We start from the raw sequence: 19,646 nt of genomic DNA, 5'->3' as shown, positions 1-19,646 counted from the left end.
AGAAAAATGAGTGTTTTACACAGACCCTTGATACATTACACAAAGACTTGAAGCTTTATCCAAGCAACATGCATAAAGTTCATAAACACTTTGTTAAAGTTTCAGTTTTCTCCAACAACTTTTGCATTGAGCTCCTAACTTGTTTCTTCTGATCACACTCCATCTTAATGTTTAGAAGCAACTCCCTAAACTCAGAGAAAGCCTCCCTATTTGCCTCCTTGTACACTCCATCTCATCTTGGAACCACAAAGCTTTTTCAACCACTTTTGTAACTTTGGAGACAAACCAGCATTGAGATGCAACCAAACTGACTTCCACCCACTTTTGAAGGCCAAAGGAAACCTCTATAAAAGCCCCTCAAGCCTCAGAACTCAAGGACACAGAAATTCACTCAAAAACTCCATTAAAGAACTTCAAAAATCCAAATTTTCGAAATCTCTAAACCATTCAATTTCTTTGAGTTTTTTCCATCAAAACATCATCAATACATCATAACAAAGCTTCTGTATGCATTGATCATCAACTGAAACACCTCCATCACCATCTCCCAACTTCCATTTTTCATCACTTGCAAGTTGAATTGGTTAGAAAGATTCAGAAACTTTCAAGGCAATCCACGCATACTATTAGCTTCCTGGAGGTACAAGGAAGCTAAAGAGATCTTTATTTCTCATCTGTAAGTGAAAAGAAGAGGCATTGGACCTTTGCTCCAATAGGTAAATTTTCGAAACTTTGAACTCCTTCATATATGCACCATTTTGAAAGATTATTGAAGCAAACATGTAGCCCTTAATGTGGGGAACGAAACACCGAATCTATTTTCCATTGATTTTTCATGTACGCTACTTAATTGCATTTTGAAGAAAAAATAAGGTTTTCGGGTTTTGACGAGAATTCGTGTTATTTTTTGACTTTTAATTCAATTAGATGGTACCATTACATTCCTTGTGAAATTCTGAGCAAAATGGTATATTTATATGTCCAATTTGATGCAAGAATCAAAAACACGAAATTTGAATTTTTTTGGTTTGGATGAGGAAGACGATGAACAGTAGCTCTGCTGGTTTTCTTCATTTTTAAATAAGTGTTTTAATACAAATAAATTGTTTATGCATTGCTTTAACAAGAACGCCCGTGCTGGTGCAGTGGTTGTGACATGGGTTTGTCACACAGGGGATCTGTGTTCGAATCCAGGTCCCCCCTTCTGGTCTTTTTTTACCCTTTTGTTTTTTGTTTTATTTTCTTTTATTTATATTCAGCATTAAAAAATCCCAAAAAATATTTCTTTGTTTTCTTTATCAAAATGCCAAAAATATGTTAGTTTCCTCTTTTGTGTTAATCTCAAATATATGTTGTAATGTTACTTTCTTTCATATATAAAAATACCAAAAAACTAGAACATCGACCCGTGCGGTGCACGGGTCTGATTAGCTGTAAGTTATATAATGATTAAATAAGATATGATAATTCCAATAATGTAAGGTATATGAAAAAAGTTGAGTAACATTAAACGATAGTTCAGCAATTATTTTGGAAAAATATTCATACAAAGAAAATTATGTTATATTGCGGAAGACTTCCTTATAGACCACATTCGCAGTCTTAGTCGTATCTTCATCGTCGTCATCGATGATCAATATTTTTAATCTTTTTCTAGAAGTAACTCTTGAAATTGCAACATACAACTGACCATGTGAAAACACTGGCAACAGAAGATATATCCCAACATGCTTTAAAGATTGTCCCTGACTCTTATTAATAGTCATTGCAAAAGAAATCATTATAGGAAATTGTCTCCGTTGAAATTTAAAAGGAATTCTCACGTCAGATGGTGTCAGAGAAAATCTAGGTATGAAAACCTGATCACCAATATTACTTCCTGAAATAATTTTTCCTTCAAGAGCACGTTGTTTCATTGCATAATCCTAATTTTTTATTCAAATTCCTTAATAGCATAATTGGAGCTACAACTTTAAGTCTCAACTTGTGATTTGGAAGACCTGGCGTAGAAATAGTGTTAAAAAATTCGGGAGTATGAATATCATCCACTGTTTGATTGTCTACATTTTGTGTGAGTGGAGTATCATAACTCAAATATGTATTTTTTTCACCATGAATTAAATCTAACATATAATCATTTATTGTGTCGACTATTGAATTTTTAGAAGCTAGTATAGCTCTATTTTGGAAATACGTTATATCGTTTATGTCTTGTAAAAGTTGGGGATAACTGCTTTCAACGATAGAAGCAAGAGGATCACCTGAATTTGGAATCAATAAATCTGATGGAATGTCAAGTTCTAAATCATCGTCGTTGTCATCTCCAATTTCTCCATCTCCAACACCCAAAACCCATTCAAAAAACAATCTTCTTTGTTCAACGTCTGCACTCAAAGCACCACCGAGAAGCCTCATGTTTTTACTCAATGTTAAAACTTCACAAAAATTCCAAAGAATCGAAGAATTAATAGTAGCATAAACAACTTCTGGTCTTGTACCTTTGGGTATTACTGATAGAATTTGTCAAAAATCTCCGCCAAAAACAACAACTTTTCCACCGAAGGGAACATGTTTATTTTTTTCATCAACAGACTTGAGAATATATTTTAAAGTTCGATCAACAGCTTCGAAACAGTATTTGTGCATCATTGGTGCTTCATCCCATATAATGAGCTTTGCTTTTTGTATTAATAGCGCCAAAGGGCTTTTAGGAACTATGGTACATGTTGAAAACTCGTCAACATTTAGAGGAATACAAAACCTTGAATGTGTTGTTCTACCGGCAGGTATAAGCAATGCAGCGATCCCACTTGAGGCAATTGTTAAAATTATTTCACCCTTTGAGCGTAATGCGGCTGACACGGCCCTCTAGATAAATGTCCTCTCTGTACCGCCATAACCATAAAGAAAAAACACACCAGGTTTGTTTTCGTTAACTCTTGTCATGATTGTGTCATATACTTTACGTTGCTCTAAAGTCATAGTTGACATCAATCTAATATGTTCCTCAGCTAATGATTTTCTATTATAATTCAATTCGTCGTGTATTAAACTATTTTGTATATCAGGAACTAATAATGTGTCTGCTCTAGGCATTAGAGGATATTCTTTTAAACTCTTCCCACAACTACGTAACATCATCTCAATATCTGCTAGTGCAAATTGTATTAATTGATCATCGGTTAATATTAAATCTGCAATGTTAAAATCAAAATAATGAATGTGATTAGTGACATGACTATGGTTGTGTTTGGTTGTATTGCAAAAAAAAATTGATTTAGCAGAATTAAGTTTGATAATAACTTTTCAAATCACACGTGATAATAACTTTCCAAATCTCACATGATAATTATTCTCTAAATTTATGATCCGGTAGAAAAAAAACATTGATCAGGAAAGACATAAAAATATTTCGTGATGAATAATATAGTCTACAATAATTTTGATATGATATACTTTTAAAATTGATGGTGCTTATCAATTATTGCACATAATTTTAATCACAATTGGTATACTTGCCATAGTGGTTGGAAAAATTGCCTTGCATTGGAGGGTTGCGGGTTCGAATCCTATTCAAGACAAAATTGTATTATTTTTTAATAAAAATTGTAAGATAAAATGGAGGGAAAATAGGGAAAACAAATTAGGGTTTAGGGTTTGCTTGTGTATACAAGCTTATAATATAAAAGATATGTTGCAATTTTATTCTTTTGTTGTAATTTTATCTTCATGATATTTCACTACTACAAAAAAGGGCTACTATAGCATTTTTTTTTAGCTTTAATAGCACTTTGAAGTACTATTGAAGCTGGTGCTATTGTAGGTCGGTAGCTATTATAGCACTTTTTGAAGCGCTATTGTATGATCAATATTTAATAGCGCTTTGTACTCTAAAGCGCTATAGTAGGCCTGTTTTGGCAACACACTTTAATAGCGCTTTTCAGAAAAGTGCTATCATAGGTTTCATTTTCAATAGCACTTGTGTTTAAAAGTGCTATCGTTTGCCCTACCTTTAATAGCACTTCATCACACACTTTAATTTTTTTTTTTCAACATGTCTGTTCTGTTTTTACACCTGAAGCTTAATTGCAGCTGTTCTGTTTTCAACATGTAAGTTCTACTACCTTTAAATTGTATTTTTCACCTGAAGCTTAATTTGAAACTTAAAACATAGTAGCCAATAATACAAAAGGCAAAGTTATATTAATAAAGATATAAAAAGGCACAAAGAAGGCCAATAAATACCATCACATTACATAGTCTCCCATCCTTCACAAAACAAACAAAGAAGCAAGACAATTTTGTGTCCAAGACAAAAACAAACTAATTAACCTAACCCGCTAGATGATGTTCATGACACTACTTATAACAAGACAAGCTAATTAACCTAAACAATATTCCTCTGCCAATTGCCCAACCAAGCATCTTTCATGTTTCCAAGAAGTCCCTGAAAAATTTAAAAGAAGAGAATGGAAAAGTTTAGCAGCAACTACATTTCATAACTTTATAGTTCTCCTAACATGCTTAACAAAGACAAACTCAAACTTAGACATTAATTAACCACTTGTAATCTAAAATAGTAGACATATAGCAACAGAACGATCATTTTCCAAGGAGAACCGAACTCCCAGATAAGAACTAAGCTCTCAATCGAGCATTACCGAAAACAATCATCATGACTAAAAATTGGAATAAACCCAAATCAGAGAAGAGTATACTTACATTATCCAACTTCCGCCGGGGATAACATTTGTGAAAATATATCCTGCCCATTCATCCTTCACTTCACTTAACTTATCCTTAGAGTATGTACCACATTTGTATTCATCAAAATACTTCAAGTAAAAAAAACCACAAAATTTAGTTAGAATTGAATTACATTACTTATGCTTATGTTTACAAATTAATAATAACAATAATAATTAAAATCATGTACATTATCGGGAATCTTCTTTGGATATTGCATGACAACCTCTTTCATAAAGCGCGACACAAAATATCCACAGTCAATAGTGTTAGTTTGCTGGGGACACTGAAAAAAATAAACATTTACATCAATAAATTTCATTGTTATTAGTTTTATTAGGTAAAAATAACACTAATTAGAAAATACCTTTATTCTTATCCATTTGATTCTACTTGATTTTGCCGGTTTAGTTTGATTATAGGCACGGTAAATTAGCAAAGCACTAACAAATTAAAATTAACTTCAATGAGTCAATATTATAAATAATCATACTATATATATGTTAAAATAAAAGAATACAGACTCACTTTTCAAATCTATTTTTACAAAATAGAAGTCTTGATTCAGAGCCACTATCCATCGAATCCAAGAAATATATAATTCCGGCATCTGGATCAATGACAAGCAACGCCCAATGAACATCCCTACACCCAACATTTAAGTATTGCATTGTGTTAATTCATATTCAACACATTTACCATATTTTGTTAAAATTAAAAAACTAAATTTGGATATAAATCTCACCCAAAATTGAATGGTGCAAGAATCATTTTATCCTTGATCTTCTTATTTTTTAACAATATTCTTGAAATGCTTTGATTTCCTTTAACATCATCACGTGATTCATGTGGGGATAAGAAAGATAGCTTATTTGTTAATCCCCCGGGACTTATGAACTTGTCATATAAGTACCTTGAAATGAAAAACAAACGGTACTTGAGATATTAATTAATATTACCTCCCAAACATAAATTAGAGAACATTTGTGATAATACCTAGCATAAAGGTTGATAACAGTTGCACTTAGCCATTCATGCTTAAGGACTTCATTTAAATGCTCTGCATGCAAATGCTCAGGAAATTCCTCACCGAATACTTTCTCCCCCATACTTACTTGCAACACCGACTCCGCAGCCCACATGTGTGTCACATAAGTTTGAAGGAATTCTAAATTTTTTGAAAAATTTGAATCGCCAACTTTAGGTGACTGCTCTTGTTTTTTCATTTTCTTCCTAGTTTTGCTCGGTGAAGCAACTGATTCAGCACTACGTTGCATTTTCTTATCTTTATTTTGTAATTTGTGATTGATCTAAAAATTTACATCACTTGAGGTTAGTAATCAAATAATAAAACAAATATATAGTAATTAGCAATCATGTTCATAATAAGTAATTAATTTACCTTTCCACATTCACCAACAAATTCGACAAGACTGAATGGCCATGCCACAATTGTACCTATCGCCTGACCAATCGTCGAAACATCTCCATCTTCAACGGGTATAGGCAACGGAGCATCTCCCACAATTACAACTTCAACCGTAACTTTGACATATCCCAATGGTAATTTGATGCCATGCACCGTATCACCATCGGTGTTATGTAACTTGCCACGAGCCACCAATTTACGACTAGGGGATGCTACATATATTTTGATTGATGAGATACCCTAAACCATTGCAAAAGTTTACGAAAAGTTGAATGCGTCAATAACTTGAACAGAAAACAAAAAAAAAAAACAGAAAAGAAAAAGAAAAAACAGAACAGAACACGGAAACAACAACAAGAACAGATCATGGAAACAAGAACATAACAGAATATGAAGAAAAAAAAACCTTCGGAATGGTGTCAAAGTCAACAGGGTTACAGGAGTCCATGACACTTGGTTGTTCTCTCTCTACTGCTTCTGGTTGTTTCCCTATTATTTCATCGGCTCGTTGCCTCTCTTCCTTCTCTCTCTCTAGTATATTCAATCTCTCAATCACTTGATGATACATAGCATGAATATTTTCAACTGTCTTTTGTTTGGCAGCAGGAACTTCAGGCTGAAACACGTCTTTAGGACATACGCCAAAACCCATAGCCGTAACACGGCCAGAGTAGTTTGGGCGATCTAGAGCCTGATATAATATGTCTTTACGCCCACGATTTTCTACCTCTTCTTCGGGTAATGTTTGTGCTAATTCCTCCTGACATTGATAAGCAGGAGAAAACATTTTAACATCATTATTAATTAACAAGAGAACCTGACATGTATGCAGAAAATTAATATTTGACTTACACATTTATCCAAAATTCTTTGAACATTAGCATTGTCAATAGCTCCATTCTAATCCGCATGGGCAATTTGCCACACACGAACAAGGGGTGGTTCATCTCCTTTCGCTTCTTTTATCTATATACATTTCAACAATTTACCATAGAAATGAAAAAGAAAACATTTCTACCATCTTAACTTATACAATACATTTGTATACATGCTTACCATATCCTCTTCTAGACGAGCATACCCTTTTCGTGAACCTCTATATGGATATTCAGGATCTAACGCCCTTTCCCGGTTTGCTTTACTAAGTTTCTACATTAATTAAAAAGTTATAAGCTTACTACAAAATATATGTACTTAAAAATTAAAAATAGTAGGTTTTAAGTAATAACATTACCTGAAACTCATCGGTCTTAGACCAAGCTACAAAACTATTCCAATGCTCTTTTGTAATTTGGGGATATAAGTCTCTCGGAGGATGTTCTTTATAATTACCATCACTGTCTCTTAGATGTTTTTGTCTCATGTCAGTTCTGAATGCCCTGTGCAACATTCCAGCTTTTCTAAGTACGTAATGGCGACGTTCATCGCCAACCACATATGCTTTCTGCAACATATCATAGCTCATTACAAAATATAACACAAATAGATCAAAAAAAATAATATTTTACAACTACTTTGAGTTAGCACATTACTTGTATCGCTTCCCAAACATTTTGTTTATAACCGGCCAACGTCGTGTTTCTTTTCGCTCTCCAATTATTCGTATCAAGTGGAACTAGCAGACGAACAATCACTCCAATGTAACTAACAAAACCCTCACTATTATGCCCAATCGGTTGACCTTTTGCATTCCATTGTACGTAACAGACCACAATAAGTTTCAGTTCTGTCCTGTTTGGATCACTTTGTGATTTTAGATATTTATTCTTTACAATAAGGTTTAAACCTCAACAAGATTCGGTGGTTTATAACATCAACAAGATTTGAAATAAGAAAACATTACCTCTTCTTTTATTCCATTGCTTTTAGCTTTGTGAGTTTTTTGCATGCGGGTCAAACCGCGTTTAACATCTTTCTTTCTACTAGGAGCACATTCATCATTATTAGACGTCATTCACCTGTAATAATAAAATAATTAAATAAGTTACTATACCATACAAATAATATTAAGAATGAAAAATACTAAGAATCAATAATAATAAAAGAATAAAAAAAAAGTTACTATACCATACACAAACGTTCAAGTTCGTCTTTTCCTCTTCCTAGTTGGCTTGTTACTTCTTTTTTTATTTACACGAAATGGATTGATCCAAATTCCCTCATCGTGATCTCTTCTCATATAGAGAATATCATCCATAGTCGGATCATTATCAAACGATTGCGATGTGTTTATGAAAGGGTCATCCTCAATATCAATATTTTCACATTCTTGATTATAGTGATCATTTACTTTGTTAGTTAGAAGCACAATAGACCACTTTTCATCATCAGGATCAGTGACATAGAACACTTGGTGAGCTTGTGATGCCAAAATAAAAGGCTCGTCTTTGTACCCCGCCCTATTGAGATCCACCTTCATGAACCCATAATCATCAACTTGAATGCCATTGTTGTTGTCAACCCACTTGCAACCGAACACGGGAACTTTAAAGCATGAGTAATCCAACTCCCAAATATGTTCAATAACCCCAAAATATGATAATTTAGCAAATGAGGGATTTCTGTCTTTGGAACTTGAGATATGTACAGATTCTGCTATAACCGTGACACCGCTATTTTGCATAGTGCTTTGGTGATCATAATCTTCCGTATAAAATGTATACTTATTAATTACATATCTAGAATAAGAGAGAACATCTAGATTTGGACCATTTGCTAGCCATCTCAATCTTTCTGAAACTGAATTTGGATTTTCAGCAAATTGTGTAAAAATGTGATTTTTTAGCCATGATGTAAAACTTCGATTGTGCTCTCTTGTCAACCAATTTTCATTCTTGTTAGGGTTCAAACTCTTAAGCTCTTCCTTATGCATTTCAACATATGGCTCAACCTCTTCGGTATTGTGCAAGACATACAAGTGTGCTTGCTCCCATTTGATTTTTGAGATAGTCACTACTTTACTTGCACCAATCCCTTCCCCTGTTGTTCTGCCCGAGTGTCGTGACATTGGAAGCCCTATTGATTCAACATCAGAGAAGTATTCGGTACAAAACTCAATAGCTTCTTCAACTATATACCTCTCAACAATACAACCCTCTGGTCGACTTCGATTCTTCACATACCCTTTTAATATCTTCATGTAACGTTCAATCGGGTACATCCATCTCATATAGGCTGGTCCACAATATTGTATTTCCATGACAAGGTGGATTGTTAGATGAACCATTATGTCAAAAAATGAGGGGGGGAAATACATCTCAAAACTCATGACTTGTGTATAAGTTCATCACAGAAACTCAAAACTTGCATTTCAAACTGAAAAAGTAACTAAAAAAAATTAACAAATTATTCATCTTAGGCTATACTTGTGTATAACAGAATCATGCTAACTGTCTTAGCTAACAAGTCCAAGTTCAAGAACCAGAACAAGTGATCCATGATCACTAACATGTGTTTTAGTATATGCTAGCTAACTTCAAAGTGTGTCAAAAGTAACAAAGACAGCTACTGATCTCTGTTCATAATAAAATAACAATTCTCGAAAGCATATTTCATATTCTGCACTCAGATTCTTCAATCCCGTAACCCACAAAATCATGTAAACATCATCCTATGGTATATATTCAAATTGAATTCAACAAACCAAATTCAATCCCGTAACCCACAAAATCCCGTAACCCACAAAATCCCGTAACCCACAAAATCACTTTTCTTCTCTCACTGCCAACATAGCACGAAATTGAATTCAAATTGAAATAGAAACATCATCCTATGGTATATATTCAAATTGAAATAGAAACATCATCAAATTGAATTCAAATTCTATCAATCTCATAAATAACCAATTGATTGCAGACATAAGAGAATGATAATAAGAAACCCACTCGTTCTAGAAAAATTCCTAATCATGTGAGAAAAATACAGAGAGGGGAAATTTGTACCTCCTTCAAGCCTTCAAAGACGCAGTTCGTCGGTGGTGTGAAGATTGAAGACGGCGAAGATTTGGAGACGAGGAAATTTTGTTCAACAGAAGCAATTTTTTGACGGGGAAATTTGGAGACGAGATGGTGCGAAGATTGAAGACGGCGAGTTCGTCGGTGGTGTGAGAAGACGGTAGAAGTGAGAAGCTGGTGAGCGGCGGTGGTTTGAGACGGTGAGCAGTTCTACGGTGGTTTGGGTAGGGTTTAATCTCATAGTGAAAAGTGAGAGTGAAAACTGAAAACTGAGGGCGCAAAATGTGTTTTAGATCCAGCGCCAAAATGAAATTTCCAGTTTTTTTTTTTTTTTTCACTTAGAAGGCCCAATAATAGCACTTTTGAAGAAGTGTTATCTAAGGTAACAAAAAGTACTATCTTAAGTACACTTATTATAGCACTTACACAAAAGTGCTATTAAACACATTTGATAAAAAAAATTCACTACCTACAATAGCACTTCTGTTAGTAAAGTGCTATTATATGAATTTGAGTGACATATTTAATAGCACTTGTGTAAAAGTGCTATTAAATTAGTGCTATTGTAAGCCATAATTGTAGTAGTGTTTGTGTCTAAATCCAAGGGAATAAATATTTTTTTCATTAACCTTGTGTCACGTATTTACACTTATCCCTTTGAAAAAAAAAACTTTTTGTTTCTAATAAAGAGGATTTCAAAAAAGGAGAAGTGGTCGGACGGATGACTTTCCACCCCTCGGTTACTTTGGATTTCTTGCCGGATGGCTTGCGGTCCGAGTAATCGACGCTAAAAATAACTTTTTTTTAAAAAAAAGATAATAAACAAAAACTTTCAATAAACCAAAAATATTTTCAAAAAGAAATTTTTTCCTAATAAACCTCGACTTTCGTCGGGAGACTTTTTTTCAACCTTTTTTCCAAATAAATGTTTTAATACACTTAAGCATGTTTAAATATTTTTCAAAAGAAACTAAAAAATAAAAAACAAATTCAAACCTTTTTGCCGCTTGGCTTTTAATTTTAAAACATTTTCACAAAAGAGTTTAGACATGAGTCATCTCTATGGTCGAGAATTCTAATATTCCCCATAACATTAAAACAATGAAAAATGTGATTTCTTCTTCATTTAGGAGAGTTAGTGGCATACTCGACGATGAATTCCGAGTGAGAGTCCTTCCCTATTATGAAGCAAAAATCTCATTTTAGCATGTTTGTGGTGGATTAAAAGGAGTTTAAAACATAAGATGACGACTCGTCTTTCCTCCTAAAAAAACAACCAAACAAACCATTTTACAATTTTTACCCCGAACTACGGGATTTTGATCCTTAACGGGTACGTAGTGCAAAAGACCTTGCGTCTTCCCAAATCAAAATTAATAAAATATATATTTTTGTTATAAACTAATGTAAATAAGAACAATAGTATAGATGAAGAAGAGAGAAAAGAGAGAAAGAATAGTGTATGTTATTCACCACTAGGATTAGGGTTACAATATAGTGATACATAGTATCTATATATAGATAAACATATTGGGCCAATTACATGGGTCAGGACATCCACTAATAATATTCATAACACTCCCCCTTGGATGTCCATCGAGGATATGCCTCATTAAAACCTTTACTAGAAAAAACCCGGTAGGAAAAAAATTCTAGTGAAGGAAAAAGAGTACAACATCCTTTGTGTTTGAACTGCCTCATTAAAAACCTTACCAGGAAAACCCAATGGGACAAAACCATGGTTAAGGGAAAAAGAGTGCAGAACACAATTATATCTCCCCCTCATGAAGACAATTATATCTGAGACGAATAAGAGCAATTAATCTTCAATATAGTTGATCAGAAGCTTTACTTGATGATGACTTTGTAGAAAGATTTGATTCTTCTTCTTTAATATAATCTTCTCTGAATTAGTTGTTGATGCAGTATTATCTTCTTCAAATTTCTTGTATGTGTAGAATCACAAACTTCAACAAAACCACACTCTGAACTTTCTGAATGTAGTGTTAAAACTTCCACATAATCGGATGATATTGTTGTATCTCTAAGATACAAATTATATACTTGACTTTGTTCAAATATCTTTGAGTTTATTGATACCATCACATACATAATTAGCAAAATGCAATAGTGTTCTCAATTGAACTAAAATATGGTCCTTCAAGACCAATTCAAGTAAGTGATCATTTTCTTGAGACATGAAATGATATTTGTTCACTTCAAGTGACAATAAATTATATTTGTTAATATCAAATATATTTCATTTCAAACTTTTCTTTAATCAATAGATTTCAAGAACTCTTCAGGAGTTTATGTCATCATATAACAAATTCATTTCCAAAGTGACTTATTCATTTCATTAAGTCATCTCTTCGATAGTTTGAAATGTATGTCCCGTGGAAAATAAATTCTTCATGGAGTTTTATATAATTCACACTAACAAGTGAGCCATACAAATATATCGTGACACATTTTTCAAATAAATTGAATTTTCCATGTGTTAATAAACTTAATCAAGTAAGACTTAATCAAGTAAGAGAATGATTTTGATTTCACTTCAGGTGAATATTTCTCTTCACATTCAATGACAAATTTTTACCAATATGCTTGAATAAAAAAATCAAGCTTTTAATGTTTGTATGTCAACATTTTCTATTCACACGAAAATTAATTCGTATCTCATCATGTTTTACATCTTCAGGTGTATGGACTGCTGGTCCAAAAATCTTCACTTTGCAAAGTGACTTTAATTACATAGCAATTGCGTTTTCATTTAGACAATCATTGTCTATAATTCTCAATAGAATTTATTTCATGATCCTCATTAACTCCTTTCACAAATAGCGCTATATTATATATAAAAATATCATCAACGTTGACTTCCTTTTCGGTTCCATCATATTCCATCCATGACATAATTTTCATTCATGACATAATTCGTCAAGATCTCTTTATTATCATAAATTTCAGGTACCTGAGAAGTTCTTCTGGAACTTAAAACTCAATTATGTCAAATACTCTTTTGAAGTTTTCATATCCTCACTTGGGTCATCTTTCTTTTTAGCTCATTTTCTTATTTGAGGATTTTTTTTCTTTCATTGGAACCGATTGATCTACCACGCTTCAGGGTGGTTAAAATTCATTTGCAATATAAGATTGTCCATCAGGGACATCCATTTTGATCGGAGCATTAGCAGCTGATAGTTGATTTCATAAACTTTGCAAATGATTTATCTTTTGAACTTCTTGTTCAAACTATTTTATATGAGGATCAATGTGAGATAATAACATTAATTTATTTCAAGTGATTCATTTGAACTTCTGGTTCATATTTTTCAGCTGCTTATTCTCCCCCCTAATATTGGGAAAATTAATTCATCACTTGAAAATCAGCCTACATGGCTGTAAATAATTCTCCAAATTTTTTTTTTTTGGCTCAAGATGATTTATAATAGATGGAGATTCATATCAAATACATTTTCCCAATATTCTTTAAGAACCGTTTAAATGCATTCTATTGGAGCAATTGCAGATACACAACACATCCAAAAATGCTTATATGGGAATTATGTTTATAAACAAAGTTCAAATTGTAAATTAGGGGAGAACTTTATAATAACTAGTTGGCTTGATGCGAATTAGTATCTCAATATACATGTTTGAATGTTCCCAAAATATAAATTGGAAGTTATGATCTCATAAGTATCAGTCATGTAATTAACTTTAGACGTCTAAAGAATGGATCTTAAGTCCATTTTTTTTGTATGAACATACTACCGGATGTTTCATAGTAATTTCAATTGACATACGATACTTATCACATATTTTCTAAGAATTTAGAAAATGAGATCTTAGCAAAACTATTTGAGAAAATAATCTCACAAACTTCTGGTTGTGAGTAAATATGCATGTGACCAATTTAGTTGATGCATCAATTCAAGTCACAAAGTATCTAAATGGTCAAAAATCTCAAATTATAAATTTCTTTTGGGAATTAGTAACCGATAAAAATTACTAGAATGAAGGAACTTCGGGCCCTTCAATATATATTTATAGTATTTTTTTTTTCGCATCATAATAAATCCGGGATGACCCAACCGGTATTGCCAACAATAAATTTAATATGATATGTAAACTTCTGGTTTACAATAATTTGTGCTTCAATTGCATTATTATATATAAAAGTGTAGTATAAACTTCTGGTTTATAACTTTTTCATTACACTTAATTTATCCAAAATATGTGTAGTAATATATAGAGATATTCAACATCTCTTCATTTCTTGTTTCCATATTGATGTTCATATATGAATGACAAGAAGATTAATGCTTATGCAATCAATTGTTCTGCAAATCAACATCTCCCTTATTATTGGGCTGAATTATTACTATTGTCATTTATGTCCGTTTAAAAACGTTTCATCATATTAGCGAGTGAATGCCCTTACCAATCATTTGTACATTTATATAAATGAGATCCAAGCAAACTTCAGGTTGCCACTCGAATTCTTCCTTGCAAATGGAGCCAATAAACTTTGATGACTTTACAAGTCATCTCAAATAGCCACAAATCAACGGCAAACCAATATATAATAATAATAATAAAAAAACTCTAATAATAAATCAATGCAAGGATAATTTAATACTCAATTATCTTAATAGTTCCTCAAAATAATAATTTCAATAACAATTTGCAAGTGAATATTCAAATAACAACATGACAATATAAAATTTACAAAATATTTACAAATATTCACATAAATAACATTTGGTGTAATAATTATCGTAAAAAAAAACATTTGGTGTAATAATTAACAAAATTGAGCCTAAAATAAATTTCCAAATAGAACACTTTAACAAAATAATTAACATTAGTGTTACACCTTTTAAAGTAAAATAGAGTTTCTCATATAATATTTTAGGCTCAAATCGTGAGATTATATAGTTTAAAATTATATATGATTCTCAATTCTCACATTCAATCAACACCAAATATTTAAAAATTTCACAAAATAAATTCAAATCCCATAAACCAAGGATATGATATTAATATTAAACAAATATTCTTGAATTGAATATATATATAAAAAATATTCCAGGTATAAATTATAATTAAATTTATTTTCAAAAGAAAAAAGATATGATTAAGGTATGAATTATAATTTTATTTCCAAAAGAAAAAAATATCAATTAAATTGATTTATTATGGAAGAAAAATATTTTCTTAATAAGACACAATTTATACCTTAAGCATTGTAGTAGCTGAATTAATTCATAATAACACAGAGTACAAAGTTATCGTATAAAATAAAATGAATAAAGTATTAAGTCATGCACACCTTTTATTTTAGTAACATTCAAACTTAGTATATGAAAATAACAGGAAACATCACAATTGTCAAAAATAATTTAAATAAATAATCCCTTAATTCATGATTTAAAAGGTCAAGTTGATTTCATCTTGCAAAAGAAATAAATAAAAGGCATTCAATTGTTTTCAATGAGATTGATTGACCAAATTAACATATGAATGACATTTTTTTTTGACGGTACATATGAATGACATATGAATGTATTAGTAGTGTACTAAATTATTGAATTCTTCTGGAATTCACACGGAATAATCTTGAGTTCTTCATAAACTACCCTTTTGAATTCTTAGGAATTCATAGAGAATAATATGAGTTCTTCAGGAACTATGCTTTTGAATTCTTCAGGAATTGACATAGAATAATGTTGAGTTCTTCAAGAACTATGCTTTTGAATTCTTCGGGAATTCATAAATTAAATCTGTAAGGCCGTAAAAACGGTGCGATTCATGCTACATGCTTTTGTGAAATTTACTTAGCAATTGAATTTTACAATTTTATCCATTGAGTTCTTCAGGAACTATATAATAAATCACTATCAATTTACAATCCTTCAAGGATGTATGAATATTGAATTCATCTAGAATTCATTGAAGAGAAAAAGAAGTTGTTTTATTAGTTCTTCAGGAACTATATAACACATAAAAATATTTTTGATGTGCAATCCATTAGGGATGCATGGTGATAAATGGTGATATTTCGTAAGTTCTTCAGGAACAAAATTAATTTTTTCTAAGTTCTTCGAGAACTAAGATTATGAATTCTTCGGGAATTCATGTATTAAATGTCTAAGTTCTTCAGGAACTAAGAATAGGTTCTTTAGGAACCAAGATTATGAATTCTTCAGGAATTCATGTATTAACTTTCTAGGTTCTTCAGGAACCAAGATTATGAATTCTTAAATATGTTTATGTTCTTTTGGATGATCGAAGTGTCGATGTTTCACCATACAGGTGTCGGTCACGAAGCATAATGATGCTTCACCAGACTATTGTCGGTCACGAAACTCAAACAATATCAAACATCCAAGATACATATTATAAATAAATAAATAGTTGATCAACATTTTATGTAATATTAATGATCAAAGTGTTATGCTTCACCATACAAATGTCGGATATCACGAAGCGTAAACAACATTGAATCAATTAAATACATAAAGAAATGATGCTTATTTATTTATTTAATTTTAATTATTATTATTTGATCTTTATAAGTATACAATGTTCAAACGATTCATAATCATATAATAATCAAAAATAAAAACTACTTGTGATTTCATAGAATAAGAATTGCGTACCTCAGTTGGTTAGAGCATCGTGCTGATAACGTGTTATAAACTAATGTAAATAAGAACAATAGTATAGATGAAGAAGAGAGAAAAGAGAGAAAGAATAGTGTATGTTATTCACCACTAGGATTAGGGTTACAATATAGTGATACATAGTATCTATATAGATAAACATATTGGGCCAATTACATGGGCCAGGACATCCACTAATAATATTCATAACAATTTTCTTTTTCTTCTCATTATCCCAATTATTTATAAACAATCATTTACAAGCAAATCCTTTTTAGCACAAAATACATATAGTACAAGAGGTTCCCGTAGAGTACTACAGATACTTAGGGTGCTAATACCTTCCCTTCGTATAACTAACCCCCGAACCTTTTAATCTCTAAAAAATTAATTTTGGGTTTATTCGATCTTTTTCTCTTCCCTTGGATAAATTAAAGTTCGGTGGTGAATCATTTTTTGAGAACCAAAGCTAACCAATAGCTTGGCGTCCGAAAATCACCGCGACACTCATGTATCTATCAATTTGAATGAATGAATATTTTATTTTAGTAAAAAAATAAAATTGAGTCGATTAGTTGAGATATTAGATTTTTTGATTTAATTTTAGTTTTTTTATTCTTATTTTTAATTAATGTATTTTTTGTCAAGTAATCTAATAACGAAAATTTCAACTTTTTAAGGTGAGTAAGTCTCGTATTGTTTTCCTCACAGGTTCCCGACGGAGATTAGTCATCGTTAACGACGGTAGAAACTTTGTATCAATATCATGGTAACAAAAAAATAAAATGTGCATTAGAGTTCGAAAATGGTGGAGATTGATCTCCGCTCCCCGTTCCCAACAATATGGTGTTTTCTCTTCCGTCCCGTTAGAAAATACAAAAAAAAAAAAAAGTCTGTTTCCAGGTAGCCCCTTAATTGAGGAGTCATTTTATAACATAGAGGTACTAATTAGTTCAAAACTTGGCATTAGCAAAAAAAAAAAAATACAAAAAAAACTTTCGGAATATATATTCTCATAGAAATTACAAAAAAAAAAAACTTCCGGCTGTGTATTAAAGCATCCGTATAAATATAACTTCATAGTGATTAGCAATTAAAATTTGGGATGACCAAAATAGTATTGGAAGAAGAAATGAAAAATAATTGCTAATTGCTAGGGATGACCAAAATAGTAATTAGCAATTAAAATTTGGGATGACCAAAATTGGGATTATGGTTTAGTAGTGAGTGGTGATTGACGCTGAACTTGGTAGGGATGACCGTGATTCGATCCCCGCAACCGCAATCGAGAGGGGACTGAAACTAATTGATGTCAGAACTGACCCCGAACCAGATTAAACAGATGGTGAAAAGAAAAAAAAAAGTGGACAACTCAATTTTTAAAGTAATTGCTTTCTTTTATAGGACGGTTAATAATATTGATGCCAATGCACGTGTCAAAAAAAAAAAATATTGATGCCAATGCCATTGTGTGATGTCTCTTGTATAGAAGAAAAATATATATTGGACAAAATGTACTAAGATATTAAGTAATGCATTTGTTGTATCATACCACATACATTACATATATAATTTTCCTGTACACCAAAATTTGTTTCCAGTACTTTAAAAAAATTGGTACCAAAAATTAAACAAATATAAAAAATAAAAAATACAGGTTCCAAAATAATCTCATCGTTACACTATTTTATTTTAGTTTAATACTAAACACTCTTGCTCATGTTTCCGCTATGTTACCATTACCTCAGGTTCCAAAATCACCAATAAGCCTTTTACATAATTTTTCCAGAAAAACAAAACACAAATGTTAAAATAAAATAAATTGTTCTTTTTACATTATATAAAATCATATTAATAAAATATATATTACAAAATATTGATAAAAAACAATAAAAAGAAAAGGGCCGAGATCTTTGAGGAAAAAAAAGAGTTAGAAAGTAAGTATAGAGACATATCAATGAACATGTAAGAAATTGATTTTCTTGACGCAAACTGATAGAGTACAACAGATGACATGCAAAAGAGATATTTCTTTTTGTGTGATAACATGCCTATAAATATAAATAATGGGGAATGATTTGAATTTATTTTTTGGTAACAAATGATTTGAAATTTTGAATTCACATTAATTGAGAGATCGTGTATTAATGATTTTGAATTCCTACTTGATTTGATTTAGTTGAAATCATTTGATTGATTTGTGGAATTGAATTTTTTTTTTTTAATGTTTATTTATTTTACGGTGAAAGCAACCTGTATGCATGTATTAATAATAATATGTTAACATTATTTCCCTAAAAAATATATGTTTGAAGTTTATATTGACGGTTGTTATTCTTTTTATTTTATTATGTGTCTTTCAAGTGTGCTTAATAATATGAGTATGAAATGAGTTTTTTTCTAAAAGGGCAAGCATTAAATATGTATAAAAATACCTTGTGTCCTTAGATTAAATTAAAATGTAGGGATGTTTAAAAAAAATTGGAGATATCTATATATTATATATATGTTTGAGAGTTTTTTCCCGTGGAAAGTTTTCTACATGTCATTCCCTTAATTAGCCAAAATTTATTTAATCCACGTGACATTTTCTCAAACATCATTTGCTTACGTGTCGTTCTTAAGGTTCAAGTTCATAATTTTGGTTGATTTTGATCTTATCCTCATAATCTATTGTAATTATTATTTCTCAAATCAACATTTATTTCCTACATTTTACTTGACCTTTCGCTAATTTGGAAATTCAATCATTTCTCAATTATTGTTTATAAATCGTATTTAATGCACCTATTAAAAATAAATTTAGGCTTAAATGCAGTTTTACCCCCCCTATTTTGAAAAATGCGG

At 31.4% G+C, this 19,646-nt stretch overlaps 1 protein-coding gene across 1 annotated transcript; it reads right to left on the bottom strand.

Moving 5' to 3' along the window:
* Positions 1-4,187: 4,187 nt before the first annotated feature.
* On the bottom strand, positions 4,188-10,382 carry LOC123887168. The gene is made up of 16 exons (XM_045936455.1): positions 10,117-10,382; positions 8,243-9,349; positions 8,019-8,133; positions 7,708-7,906; positions 7,410-7,619; positions 7,232-7,324; positions 7,028-7,075; positions 6,582-6,935; positions 6,149-6,415; positions 5,743-6,056; positions 5,492-5,659; positions 5,275-5,391; positions 5,114-5,189; positions 4,937-5,032; positions 4,723-4,835; positions 4,188-4,447 (listed from the first exon to the last, which is right to left on the bottom strand). Exons 5-16 carry the CDS (start codon positions 7,563-7,565, stop codon positions 4,429-4,431), a joined length of 1,821 nt encoding a protein of 606 aa, XP_045792411.1. The 5' UTR covers positions 7,566-7,619; positions 7,708-7,906; positions 8,019-8,133; positions 8,243-9,349; positions 10,117-10,382; the 3' UTR covers positions 4,188-4,428.
* Between the last annotated feature and the right edge of the window lie 9,264 nt (positions 10,383-19,646).

Source organism: Trifolium pratense, linkage group LG5 (assembly GCF_020283565.1).
Source record: "Trifolium pratense cultivar HEN17-A07 linkage group LG5, ARS_RC_1.1, whole genome shotgun sequence".
Lineage (NCBI taxonomy): Eukaryota > Viridiplantae > Streptophyta > Magnoliopsida > Fabales > Fabaceae > Trifolium > Trifolium pratense.
Note: the sequence above shows the minus strand (reverse complement) of the source record. Positions and strands in the feature narration are given on the sequence as shown.

What these genes read in the sequence shown, in the direction of transcription:
- LOC123887168 (XM_045936455.1), bottom strand. Translation starts at nt 7,565, where the DNA reads ATGTTGCACAGGGCATTCAGAACTGACATGAGACAAAAACATCTAAGA. An exon ending in AAAGAATTTTGGATAAATGT is followed by an intron (nt 6,936 to 7,027) that starts GTAAGTCAAATA and finishes TATCAATGTCAG; the next exon opens with GAGGAATTAGCACAAACATT. An exon ending in GTTATCAACCTTTATGCTAG is followed by an intron (nt 5,660 to 5,742) that starts GTATTATCACAA and finishes TTTCATTTCAAG; the next exon opens with GTACTTATATGACAAGTTCA.